This window comes from Zeus faber (assembly GCF_960531495.2).
Source record: "Zeus faber genome assembly, chromosome: 5".
Classification (NCBI taxonomy): domain Eukaryota; kingdom Metazoa; phylum Chordata; class Actinopteri; order Zeiformes; family Zeidae; genus Zeus; species Zeus faber.
In genome coordinates this window covers 17,557,721-17,572,064 of record NC_137192.1, presented here as the reverse complement: position 1 = coordinate 17,572,064, position 14,344 = coordinate 17,557,721, and the positions used below count along the sequence as shown (strand labels likewise).

General features: G+C 48.9%; 1 protein-coding gene across 1 annotated transcript; it reads left to right on the top strand.

Moving 5' to 3' along the window:
- The first annotated feature begins 9,208 nt into the window (after window positions 1-9,208).
- Window positions 9,209-14,082, top strand: dusp7 (dual specificity phosphatase 7). Its single transcript, XM_079999990.1, has 3 exons — window positions 9,209-9,670; window positions 11,428-11,856; window positions 13,730-14,082. The coding sequence occupies exons 1-3, from the start codon at window positions 9,223-9,225 to the stop codon at window positions 14,044-14,046; spliced, it is 1,194 nt and encodes a 397-aa protein (XP_079856116.1). The 5' UTR covers window positions 9,209-9,222; the 3' UTR covers window positions 14,047-14,082.
- The last annotated feature ends 262 nt before the right edge of the window (window positions 14,083-14,344 follow it).

Genomic DNA, 14,344 nt, shown 5'->3' with positions numbered 1-14,344 from the left:
ACTCACTTCATTCTGTTTTCATCAGTTTCACATACTCAATGTGAAACTAATGAATCGTCCGTCGTGATAATTTATATGTCAAGCCTTTAGAGTAACCTCATGAACCTGAAAACATTCCTGATTTTTCTTATCTGTACATACATACATTTATTAAGAAAGTTGCTATCGTTCTTGCCAAGTGGACGGTCTCACTTTAAGTATCCTGTCCCCACCAGAGAACCATATTTTTTCAGAATCCTTAAAAATAACTATTTTTATTCTGCCTGTTGAAGAAATTGTGACTATTTTACTTTTTTTAAAGGTTACAGCACTACGAGTAAATACTTATGCAACCAACGAGTCGTATGTAGTCTGAGAGAGTGAGCGTGATGTCATGAACATGGAAATATTCACGGCTGTTTCTTTAAGGCCCCGCTCAGCCGCCGCACTGATGGAAAAAGAAAGAACAAAAAAAAAAAACTGAATTCTGGAGCTGGCCTGCCGGGCCCACACTCTTCCTTCCTGTCTGGGGCCCTTGGACACACACACACACACACACACACACACACTCAGCCTCACACTCAGTGCTCCCTTTAACATGGGCCTCAACCAGACTGCCTGCCAAGAGCACCAGTTGTGGGGAGGAGGGGCTTAAGTGTGTGTGTGTGTGTGTGTGTGTGTGTGTGTGTGTGTGTGTGTGTGTGTGTGTGTGTGTGTGTGTGTGTGTGTGTGTGTGTGTGTGTGTGTGTGTGTGTGTGTGTGTGTGTGTGTGTGTGTGTGTGTGGAGTAATATGTAGACCATGTGTGGCCCCCAAGTGTGTGTGCGTGTGTGTGGGTAGGAGGGGTTAGTGATCCTGGAGATGAGGAGCACATCTGGATATGTTTTTCCTGGTGTGCTGTGGTTACTGCCACCACTTGTGTGTGTGTTTGAGTGGTTCAGTGTCAGGTCTTTGTGTGCGTTCCCACTTTAGCTTTGTTTCCTTGATCATTATTTATTTTCTTCGTGTGTGTGTGTGTGTGTGTGTGTGTGTGTGTGTGTGTGTGTGTGTGTGTGTGTGTGTGTGTGTGTGTGTGTGTGTGTGTGTGTGTGTGTGTGTGGCGCTTCCTCCACCAGTGCATGGTTTAACACTGGTGGCAAGACTGGGAAGAAACGTAAGATGCAAGTATAATCTTTGTGTTGTAGGTTGTGGTACTGCGAGACAAAACACAGTGGCAATACCATGTTTGGCTGAGAACTGAAACATCAGTTAACTGCACCAGGTTCGACTCATCACCAAGTGACCGACTTCGCGATCTCAGTCTGGGAGTCAAACTTTAAACCTGATTCAACTGACGTGAATGCCGATTGAGAGGCGTTTTTTTTTTTAGAACACCAATGACGGCGCGTAGTATTAAATTGGTGTTCAGTGGTGCATTGTATTGTCAGCTTTAATGATCGAAATCGACATAATAAGAAATGACATTTTCAAGAGCGTTGCCCTTGTGCATGTACGTCATAATTGAAAATTGTGAAAGAAAAGGCGAGAGGAGAAGTGATTCTTGGGGGGCCTCCGCCCCCCCCCCCCCCCCCCATATTTCTCCTCTGGCCATGGCTGGACACCGCCGAACTTCACTGTGCCTCATTTCCCGTTTTTTCGGAGCTCCTCCTCCCCGCGGCCGCCTCCCTCCTCACCTCCCTCTCTTCTCCCAGTTCCTCTACCTCTAAGTGGGTTTTTGGTCAGTGTTTGACAAGGTGTGTGTGTGTGTGGGGGTGGGGGGGGGCGTTTTGGCTGAGGTTTTTAGGGTTTTTTTGACGTTCTACTCCTACTCCAACCCACGCTCCCGCTCCCAGAACCATGTTTTCCATTTAATCACAGAGTTTTCTTCCCTTTTCCTGTTCAGTGTTTCTGGATGTTAAAGAAACGGAATGGAACCGTATATAACCAGCTAGCTTTTTCTGTTTTGTTTTATTTGTTTTTTTTGTTTTTTTAATTCTTGCCTTTTGTAGTTATTGTATATGGACAGTATTTTGGCTTAGAGGGTTTAGAGTGGTTGAAACAGACCAGTGATTTCTGGGAGAAGAATGACTAGATACGTACAGTAAATTAAGGAGAATTATTACGCTCCGTTCCACGAACTTTAAAGCAGCACTATAACTTTTTAACGACAAAATAACAGCTTCTCAATCATTTTGATGGTACACCGACTTGTAATATGGAGAATGGCACCTCTTTCATTCCCACCCACCCCCGCCCCCCGAACGCCTGTTCTTTACACCATGTAACTTCTGTGTTCGGGTACGAAACAATGCGGGAGAAGTGCGTTAACGCTTTACGTCACTAGGTCACGTCCTCCGGTAAAATAAATTTAGTTTTATGACGGTGGCATTAAAGTGACGTTGCGCTCAGAAACGGTCGGGCGCCAAATCCCAAATTCCGAAAGTTACATAGCGCTGGATCAAATAGCTGCTACTTATAACTTTTGTGGGTTATTTGGTGAAGAAAATCCTTTAGAAAGTCACACCCAAATTGGAGCAAGACCCACCCATGCTCAGGTGATAAGTCAAACTAGTGCACACATGCTTTAAGGTGTGTTGCAAGTTCAAAAGGGGTCGGAATTGAAGGCCCACTTTATAATGGGCCAATCCCACAAAGCAAACCAGATAACTTGTAGAACCCCGCCTCTCCCTGCTCCGACCGTTCTGCAAGGTCGACTGCGCCCCCACATGATAGAGGCCCCTCGTCCAGAATTGGAGTGATTAACGTCGGCTTGGAGCCGCGTTTGATTGAATTGATGTACATTACGTTTTGGGGACCACGCTTTGATTGGAGACTAAATGCAGTCATTCGTACGAACCAATTTCCCGTTGTTAAATTGGACTCCAGCGCGCGCGGAACACGTGTCCACTACCCTGCTGCTTAACTGCCGAATTCTCTGTCCGGCGGCAAGGAGAAGTGAAACTATCGACCTAACCGTTGGCACCCGTTTCCTTTTATGGCCCCCCGTGACTCGTCTGTCATGGTGATGAAAATGCGCTAAAGTTATTGCGCGTTGTGCGTCCGCGTGAATGAGTAGAGCTTTACCGCACTCTGTGACTCATTTCATATCTTTATACAACGCAAAAAGCCGCCCTGCCTACCGCGATACAGAGTGTGTACACAGGTGGATAAGTTTAAGCAGGATGTGTGAGGTTCCTACGCGGTATAAAGTCATTTCAAGAGCGAAGAAATTCATCCTCACAATGAATTTGCTGTTGTATGTTTTTGGCGATGGAGGAAGCGAAACCAGTCAAAAACCGTGGCGCCGGCCGGTTCCCGCACGGGCCTCCTACCATCACCGCCACCACAATGAACCTACCCACCCGGTGGCTGATTCCACTCACACCGCGGATACGCCCTCGATGTTATTGGTTCCATGCGGCCGTCCTCAGTGTTGACCGTCCTCATTGGCTTCCGTCCTTCCGTTCCCGACGACCTCCCACCGGTTCCGTACGGGCCTCCTCGAGGAAACCATGGCGCCGCCACTGATCTTCCCTCTCCTCTCCTCTTCTCATCCACGGCCGATGGACTCGTCCGTTCCAGCTGTTTCGGAGAAATTCCCTTTCTAGCTGTTCTCCGCGAAGGGCAACCTCGAGCAGCAACCCGTAAAAGAGGCGGCGTTGACGAGTTGACGGCAAACCATCTTACCCTCACCCCTACTGGCTTAATGTGCACCAGCCGGGCACCATTCCTTCCGTCAGCCGCTAAATCTGTGTATGTAGCCTCCCTTCTCTCAAACGCCGTCATATCCTCAAACGGTTAACTCAATAAAATACCGAATTTGCTCCCTCTGCGAAATAGAGCGCCACGTCAGATCTCAAGGTAGTGGACACAATTATCCCTGGAACCTGGAGTTCTGTGCCAACATCTGCCAACAGCTTCCAGTCCCCTCGCCTTATCCAATTTTCCAGTCCCCACCGTGCGCCAGGGCTGACATCCTGCGCAAAGCCAAATGTGTTTTCTTTGCTAATAGGAACCCGAATAAGCCTCTTCTGTGCGCGTGTTTTCGGCTTCACCTGCCAGACACCTGGGCTGGACGAGGCCTAAAACCTGACGCGGTGTGCTCTTTGCCTCTTCCCCTCCCCTCCACCCCCCACACCCTGCGCGGCGCAAATTTTGCCGGCTAATCTTCCTCCTCCGAGCACTTTCCCAATCCATCCGCCGACCTTGAACCGGGGAAGGGTGGATGTGGCGCGGCTGAGTGGGCGTTGAGAAAGGAGGCAGGAAATGGCAGCGGATTGACTGGGAGTCCGTATGACTCGGTGCGGGCAGCTGAGGACAAAAGCAATGACGCGGCACCGCCCGACGTTTTAATGTCAACTTTGAATCAACACAAATACCGGCGTGTAACGTTCAGGTACGGATCGATTTTCCGACTCCAACCCGACTCCGGCTCTTCTCTTTTGATCTGTTTGTCTCGTACTCCCTTCCCGCTGCATGTGTAGCTCGCTCTTCAATTATGGATTCGACGGAGCGGTTTCCCGGTGTCTCAGGGACGTCGCAGAGTTCACACCCCGAGCACGTGTTCAGGGCTCTTCACTTACAAACACACACACACACACCCACACCCACCCCATCTCTGGGTTTCCCTAAATATTCATTGCCGACAACATCCTCACACGCTTCCATTGAAGACGCGACGCCCCGAGCCGTCTCACTGCTGCTTGGTTTGACGATGGGACAACACGCCTTAAGGACTACTGCCTCTGTTCCATTGAGCAACGCTCTTCCTCCATGTCCTCAAATTGAAGCCGGACCGCTCTGCTCTCACCAACCCCATCTCTGTGAACCACGGTGTCCTCAAATTGACATTGACGGCTAAATTAAATTTAAAGTTCAGACTGCAACCTTCTTGCTAAGGTTAGAAATATTATTATTATTATTACAATAGCGTAAAATTGGTGATTTTTCAGGCCCCCCTACTGATACAACCCGCCTTGTTATTTATTGTTATTTATCGATGGGTATGAGGTAAAATCACAGTAAATGGAACGAAGGGAACCTTCCGAGACGGTGAGCTGCGATGATTCGTTTTCCAGACATGTTTTCACGTGTCAGCGTGATGCCCAGGGCACCAGCGGTAGGAAACGCCAGTTCGGCGTGGGAGAGCGCCGGCCTATAGCTCGCTCCGTCACCCTGGTGAAGGGGTTTGGGCCACAGAGACGGCTCCACCGCTTACCGCCCAATACAATGTGTTTTTCCTATTTCCGCGCTACTGAGACACTTCATACCAATTATGCACGCTTCCGTCCAGGGGATGTTGAGGTAAACATTGGTAATAAGGGGGAATGAAGCTTATTCACAGCATGGCTGTAGCGTAGCTTTATCGTCATGTCCAAGGTATTACAAATGTGCTGATTTATGGAATAATGTGTTCTTTATGAACAAGGAATGTTAAAATGGACCAAAACGTCTGCAATAAGCTGGTAAAAAATAAAAAGCCGAGTTGCTTCACTAATCCACAGACTTCCTGGAAACTCCCCCCCCCAAACAAACGACTATAATTTACTACAGCCGATACCTTCAAAAGCCTAGAAATCGAGCCCACGAGAGCTGCTAAGTCTATAATTTATTGTCACCAACAATGCATAATTTATGAATTTTCCACTTTCAGTGTTTTGGGATGTGTAATTAGAACTTTGGTTCAGAGCACCAGCACCTCTCCTCGTTTGAGGGTTTGATGTTATCCAGCGCACTGTGGCGCATATCTGTGCATATCTCATCCTCAGAAAATGCCCAGAAAATCACATTATCCTTCTGGAGTAACTGGATGATGGAATTAAGGGCTCTTCCATCTGGTGGAAGGGTTTTTCCATCACTGGTGGTTCATTCTCAATGCCAACATTGGATATGATCACATTGCCTTTTTTTTTTTTTTTTAAACACACATTTGAGTGCGTTATATACGGCTGTCATTCTTCGTTCCAATGGCTGCTTCTGATAAACCATTACACTTTATGCACAGCGGAGGATATTCAGAGGGCTGTTACTGCTAAGAGACGCGTTATAAAGAGTGAACGTGGGTTCGCTGAAATTCTAGTAGAACGCTTTTCCTGTAATACAATCATCAAAATAATGTTTTGGATAGATCCATTTGAGAAAATCCACTTGTTTTTGTTGTTTTGTTTTTCTTTGGTGACTAAACATAAAGCACAGATCTTTATGTTTATCTGCTTTCACCGTGAGAAACAGGCTGATGTCATAGGGGCTTCACATAGCCCACGCTATGGAATACAAAGCCGTTTGTGACTGTAAATTGAATTACCAGCTAAACCAGATTACCTGCCGAGGATTCGCCTTTGTTTCAATTGGGTACAGCACAGCCATTGATGTACAGCTTGGAGAGCGTCCTCCAGGGTCACAAATAAAGTCAATGAAGAGATTCAAAACCACTGGTGATTCTTTTGTTTACTAGTTGTGCGCAATCTGCGTGTGCGCACACACACACACACACACACACACACACACACAGAAAGAGTGTGTGTGCCTGAGTGTACATGCATATTTAATTATGTGTGTGTGTGTGTGTGGGTGTAAGTCATCGGTGGGGATAAAGAACCATTGTCTGCAGCTGGTGCATGCCCCACTTCTCCTCCCTGCAGCTGTGAGGAAATGAAATGCTCCTCTTTTCACCCTTTCTGCATCTTCCTCAACCTGCTGACGCTCCCATTGGGTCCTGGTGGTGTGTGGTGAGGGCCAAGGGCGTACACCAGGTTCAAAGTCAGATGGATGCATGCAGTGGCGGCATATTGGGACGATTCTAAGGGCCCGTGACGGAGCCTAAAAAAAAAAGATTAGAACGTTAGGTGGTGCAGTGGTGGGGCCCCATGTGATGTGTCTTTTCATGGGGCCCACAGTTCCCGACGGCGCCCCTGGATGGATGGAAAGCGGTTGGTTGCAGGGGAGTAAATACGGCGTTCACTTGTCATAGAAGACATTTGGGGACACAAGGGAAGACGAGTCCCTTAAAGTGGTAATCCATCCGATTTGGTTGGGGTGCATTACACTGCAAGTCTTAGAATTTCATTTGAAACCCCAGCTTTTTATTTTCCAGCGTCCGCATTTATCCTTGTATTCGTTCTACGGTCAGGTTCTTTGTGTCGTCTTCTGATTGATCTCTTTTTCTTTCTTTGTCACTTTGAGGTGGTGGGGGTATGGTTTTTTGGGGGGGTTTTTTTGTGAATGTTCCTCCATACCAACGATTTACTGACCACACCTATCTCCACTGCTTTATCAAATGCATCTGGCTGCCTTTCACTTCTTGCCTATGCCGCATCAGTGTATCCTTGCCAGGAATGGCGGACCCCGCCGCCAACCATGGAAACATCATATAGATTAAATGGCCTTTTTTTTTTTGCCAGATAAAAAAAAAATTAAAATAAATATTTAAAAAAGATTTTTTAAATAATCTCACAAATTAGAACACACAGTTTGATGGGGAAAATAATTACTCTCACTTATCCGAAGTCAAACATCCCAAGGAACGAAACAATCGGGGTCTTTAAACCCGTCTGATCCAAAAAGGCAGCCTCGGCCTTCCTTCCCGGGGAGAATAAAGCAAAACGTCAATTTTAGGCGCTAATGGGCTTTTGTGCAGCAATTTCATAAATCCTTGCAGAGGACTCGTTCTGCATGTGTAACTGCCTGGTTAGCCACGTTGTGCCAGTTGCCAAGTGACTCATCCCGGTGCATATGAATGGCTCCACGGCGTGAGAACATCGCCAATCGCGGCGGCGGCGGCGGCGGTTCCTTCTCAACGACTGATGGGAGGCTCGCGAACGATCCGTTCGTCGTGAACGCGTCCTTCGACTGAATCACAACTCTGGAGTAACTCCGGCAAAGGAGCGAACGTTCCGAGGACAGAATTATCGTCCAAGGCAACAGAACGGCCGAATAATTGGTCGTGATTCAAATTGAGTATAACTGACTTACACTTTCACATTACACTGAATTAAATAATCTTGACGGAAGGATTATTATCATTATTTTTTTTGTGATTCACTCTTTACATTTTCTGCGCCTAAAATAAGAGAAAACGCGGCGGAAATGATTGTCCGGGATCCGCAGCTCGAATGATTCCGCCCAAAACAAGTCACGCGGACAGAGTGTGAGGATTGTTGTGAGGATTCCATTCGCGGCTCGACCCACCCGTCCGTCCCTGGCTGGAGGTGGCGTCTCTCCACCCGGATCGATGCGACGAATAGTCGGGGGGGGGGGGGGGGGGGGGGACACAAAAAAAACCCGAACGACTCATTTTTTTTTTTTTTTTTTTCGTTCAGCTTCTTCTTCTTCTTCCTCTTCGACTGAGTCGTTCGTCCGGAACCGAATCTCAAAAAGGGAGTCGAACCTCTCAGCGGTATTGTGAACGGGCAGTGGAGCTCCCTGCATCTTTAAATCTCCACGGCTCCTCCCTCCCCTCCTTCCTCCCTCCCCCCCTCCCTCCCTCCCTCCCTCCCTCCCTCCCTCCCTCCGCGGCGTCCGGCCCCGCAGAGCCGCTCTTATTCCAGGGCTGTCAGTGGCCAGCACCGACCGGTGGCTCCAGCATCCAGCGCGGAAATAACAACCGCGAGCCGCAGCGACACCTCGTCCCGAAACCAAACAGATTAATCCGGGGAGGGAGGGAGGGAGGGGAAGGAAAGGAAGGGGGAGAGAGGGGGGGAGCGTTCTGGACCCCCCCCCCCACCAAAAAAAAAAAAAAGTTAAGACTGTTATTCCCTCCCTTTTCCTCTTTTCTTTTCTTTTTTTTTTTTAAACTCCCTCCTCTAACCACTCGAACGGACCGTCGCTGGATTATAATGGAGCCGCCGTCGCCGCCGTCGTCGTCGCCGCCGCCGCCGCCACCGCCGCCGCCGCCGCCGCACCGAGGAGCGGAGCGGGGAGCGCGCGTTTGAGGGGACACCGCTTCGGACGAGCGGCGTCCGCGGCGGGAGGGAGACGGAGACGGAGACGGAGAGAGGGAAGTCCGGCGCCGTGATTTTTTTTTTTTTTTCCCTTCTTCTCTCCCCCCCTCTCTCTCTCCTCGACCTCCACCACCACCACCACCACCTCCTCCACCTCTTCTTCCTTCCTTCCCCCCCCGCCTCTCTCACCCCCCACCCCCGGCTGTTTTTTTTTTTTTTTTTTGTTGTTGTTGTTGTTGTTGGTTGTTTTGGGGTTGTTTTTTTTTTTTGTTGTTTTTTTTTTCCCCGCCCGACACCGCCGCGACTCGCTCACCTCTCCCTCCCCGATGAAAATCACCCGCCGCAGCGGTTCCATGATCGTGGCCATGACGCCGTCGGGGAAGAGCGCGCGGTGGCTGCGGGAGGAGCTGGAGTCCGGCGGCGCGAGCGCGCTGCTGCTGCTGGACTGCCGCGCGCACGAGCTGTACGAGGTGTCGCACGTGGGCTCGGCCATCAACGTGGCCATCCCGGGCCTGATGCTGCGGCGGCTGAAGAAGGGCAACCTGCCGATCCGCTCCGTCATCCCCAGCAACGAGGACAAGGAGCGCTTCGCCAAGCGCTGCCGCACGGACGTGGTGCTGCTGTACGACGAGGCCAGCGCCGCGGCCGCGGAGCGGGAGCGGCAGGACGGCGGCGGCGGCGGCGGCGGCGGCGGCGGCGGCCCCGGGAGCTCCGTGCTGGGGCTGCTGCTGCAGAAGCTGCGGGACGACGGCTGCAAGGCGTTCTACCTGGAGGGTGAGCGGGCGTCCGGGGGCGGGGGGTGGGGGCGACCGTTCACTTTTATTGGGAATGCGTGGCGTTTTTTGATTGATAAAAAGAAAGGAGAAGGGGGGAAAAAAAAAACCCCAAAAAAAACCCCAAAACCAAAACAGCACAAGGCACACCACCGTGCAATCAAACGGCGAAATCAAATAGAGCCAGATAATGAGCTCAGCGACGGATCCCGCGGGTTCATCTTTAAGTGACACCTCGCAGTGTTCCCTGACTCAAGTTCAGCGGGGCTCCTGCACTATTAAAGGACACATAATACGATAATACATGCGACCGTAATGAATCAGGGGTGATTCCTCAACTCGACCAACTTTGCTGGAGATGCGGAGGGTTTATCACGACGGTTTATGATAAGCGAAGTGTTTCTATGCAGTTTCAGCGAGTTCGATCGGGCCTGTAGTGATCATTGACACCGTTCTCGTATCGCCTTTTTTTAAATCCCAGTTGGACGGGGTGGCATTATTTGGTGAAATCCTACTTGACTTGGACGCACTGTCAGCGCTCACTCTTTTATAATCGCGTGTTTTCAATCGGAATAATGTGGACGCGACTGTGTGGAAGGTGATGCCCCCCCCCCCTCAAAAAAAAAATAAACACTTAAACATGTTTTCAATTAATGCTCCAAAATGGCTCCTCCATGTCCTGCTGCTTCAGGGGAGAAAGGAGGCGTTTCATTTTTTTTCATGAATGAACAGGCAGGGAAAGGAAAATACCTCGTTTCTATCTTCCCTGCGCGAAAACCATCGCCCCCCCCCCCCCAAAAAAAAAAAACCCCAAAAACAATAATACCAATAAAACCTCGTTGTTGTTTTCCAGGGCTGGTATTTATAGGGGTTGAAAGGTGTCATAGAAAAGGGTTGATGCCAGTTTCCAGTGCGGCTGCCATTCACAAAAAGTCCACCGAATAGTGTCCTCCCCTCTGCGCTGGAAGGTGCACTCTCCTGAGGGCTCATCCTTTCTCAATGGAGCCACCAGCCACTCATACATGCTCAATACCATAATAATCTGAGTTGCTTGGACATGCGGGGTGTGTGAAATGTTTTGTCTTGTTGGCGTTTCATCGTTTATTCCCTGTTTTTTTTCACTTGCGACCCCGTCTATATTCCAATTATATTTGCTCTGAAAGGTTTTGTTTTTTTGTTTTTTTTAATTCCCTAATACCCGTGGTTTCTGTTTTTCCTTCCGTTTGCCTTCAATGTTATTTTATTTGTTTGTTTATATATATATATATATATATATATATATATATATATATATATAATATTAGGCTTTACTCAGACATTCAGTTTCACAAATAAGGTCGTATGTATTTTACAGGGGGCTAGGCGATGTGTACAAAATCAAAAATGATTATTGTTTTTGTTCTTGAGATCATTTGACACCGTGACCTATTGGTGCTTTCATGAGATACTTACACTTAAGAATCATCTGAGAAACAGTCATTAGTTATTACCCAGCAGAGGCGTTGATTCGAACACCTAGGGCATTGCATTGCATTGCTGTAAGGCTGTAATACAGACTTATAGAAACAACATTTAACTATATCACCGTATTACGATAACCAAAATCTAGTTGGTTCGATATCTATCTCGTATCGATACAATATCGCTGTATGCACAGGGCGCCTCATGTTGGTGAATCTCTAAATGTTAAGACCCGCTCTGAAGTCGACACATCCTCACGTTGTCCCCTCCCCCCCCGTCTCGTCGCCGTGTCTCCAGGGGGCTTCAACAAGTTCCAGTCAGAGTACCCCGAGCACTGTGAGACCAGCCTGGACTGCTCCTGCCCCAGCAGCTCCCCGCCGTCCTCCGTCCTGGGCCTGGGCGGGCTGCGCATCAGCTCCGACTTTTCCGACGGCGAGTCGGACCGCGAGCCGGGCAGCGCCACCGAGTCGGAGGGCAGCCCGCTGCCCAGCAACCAGCCGGCCTTCCCCGTCCAGATCCTGCCCTACCTGTACCTGGGCTGCGCCAAGGACTCCACCAACCTGGACGTGCTGGGGAAGTATAATATTAAGTACATCCTCAACGTGACGCCCAACCTGCCCAACATGTTCGAGCACGACGGCGACTTCAAGTACAAACAGATCCCCATCTCCGACCACTGGAGCCAAAACCTGTCCCAGTTCTTCCCAGAGGCCATCTCCTTCATCGGTGAGCAGAGCTGGGGGGTGGGGTGGACGAGTTGGTGCGTGTGTGCGTGTCTGCGCGTGTGTGTGCGTGTGCATGTGTGCGTGTGTCTGTGTCTGTGTGTGCTGAAGCATGCAATTTTATGGCCTTGGCCTCTGTACACTCTCCTTACATACATGTGCTTTATCCATAAATCATGCGATGGTTTTTTTTTTTTTTTTTTTTTTAGCAAAGGAATGTTTACCTTATGGATATAGATTTATGTTTTTGTTGAAACCGTCTAGCAAAAATCCTCTGCACAATGTATATCTTTTTGATAGATAATGAACACGTGACCTTCAGCAGATTCTTTTGGAATTTTGTTGTTATCATAACTATAGGACCTTCACACAATATCAGTTAGCGATCTATGTCCTCAACCCTACGGAATGCCCATAATTCCTTCTGTCCGAGTGCTAAGGGAATGATGGAATTCCCGCTCTCAAGGGTTTCCTGAGAATGGCACTTTTTTATCTTTATTTTTTTGTCTTGAATGTCCAGACCGTTGGAATGTTTTGTTTTGTCTTTTTTTAGAGTAATGTCACTGTTAAAACGAGAGAATATGACAGAGGGCATGCAGAGGTCACGGCAGAGATCAGTAGCACACCATTATATAGCGCTGTCAGACCGGTTGTATCGTACATCATAGCCTACGGGGCTCTGTAGAACCTGTTTGTTGCAATTTATTAATCCCTGTTGCTTTTCAAAATGAATATCTCAGAAAACTATTTCAAATCTTACAGCACGAAGCAGCTCAGATGCGATTTCTTTTACTAACAAGACGATGAAAACCAGTCTAATACATGTAAGGTTTCTGTGCATGATATGGGAAATTAAAGGGCCAGACCTTTAAAAAAAAAAAAAAAAAAAAAAATAGGTGTTAAAATGCAATAGTTTAACATCAAAACCACCCCGCGGGGCTAATATCGCTGTTTCTAGGACATGAGGGGAAAGCTGTTTGTATTACACGCGCAATCCGATTAACATTTAGATGTGGCTTAAAATTGGGATTGTACATTTTCCAGAGCCCCGTGATTACATATCGGACTTGGATGCATTTTGTCATTTTGGGTTCGGTCATCCCGACGAGGAATGGAGGGCCTTTTTACTTTTGACTTTCTATATTTTTGCGAGCACACGTCACATGCAAAATTAATTTGCCATCCCTCTCAACAGCTTGAGTTTGTGAGCCAACTGACCCCAATCCTATAACAAGAGATGCAGATAAGGTGACAACCGGCGGTCAGAGGGAGAGAGAGGGAGAGAGAGGGAGAGAGAGAGAGAGAGAGAGAGAGAGAGGGAGAGAGAGAGAGGGAGAGAGAGAGAGGGAGAGAGAGAGAGGGAGAGAGAGAGGGAGAGAGAGAGAGAGAGAGAGAGATGAGGAAGGAAGCACTTAACTTCTGCTCTAATGGACAGTTACATGGGCTTACCCCAACCCTTGTAACTGAAAGAGGGCCTATAGATGTAGTCTGTAAATAATGGAAGAGGATTTTATTCATGTTTTTCACACATGTAACCCTGGAAAGCAGGAAAAAAAAGACTTTCTCAATGGAAATTCTTTTCCTCGACTGTAATGGGATGCGGTTGCCATAGTAAGCTGTGAATCAGAAACAGAATTTCATAACATCAATGATTCATTCATATTTTTTTTGAAGTCTAAATACCTTAATCCTTGCTTTTGGTCTGCGGTGTGATTTTTGTTGTGAATTGCCTAATACTATATATACGTTTTGAAAGTGGGCACCTCAATATCATCAGAATGTTTGTTTTTTCGCCCCGGTGACCTAATTTTCCCTCGATTCTGTCTTGCTGTCTCCCCTCCCTCGCCCCCGTCTCCGCCCTCCCGGTCCTCCGCCAGACGAGGCCCGCTCCAAAAAGTGCGGCATCCTGGTGCACTGCTTGGCCGGCATCAGCCGCTCGGTGACGGTCACCGTGGCCTACCTGATGCAGAAGCTCAACCTGTCGCTCAACGACGCCTACGACTTCGTCAAGCGGAAGAAGTCCAACATCTCTCCCAACTTCAACTTCATGGGTCAGCTGCTGGACTTTGAGCGGACGCTGGGCCTCAGCAGCCCCTGCGACAACCACTCGTCCTCCCCGGCGCACGAGCAGCTCTTCTTCACCACGCCCACCAACCACAACGTGTTCCAGCTGGACACCCTGGAGTCCACATGAGAAGAGGCGGTCGGCGCTGCCGTTTCCCTGTTTCCGTTTCCCATAGGCGGGGGGGGGTCGAGGTGGTTGTTGCCACGGTAACGACGGCTGCACCGGCGGAGGAGGAGAAGGTGTAGGGGGAGGGGGGCGGGGCGCAGGGGGTGGCAGCGGGTTTTAATGAATGTTTTAGTCTCCCCGAGGCTTCCGGGTGAGAGTCAGGCCGCCGACGGAGCGATGCTGAGGCGACGCGGGAGCTCGTCGGTGACAGGCTACAAGAGGGAGGGAGCCGCAGCGCGGAATGCTAAAGCTTTTTTTCCAC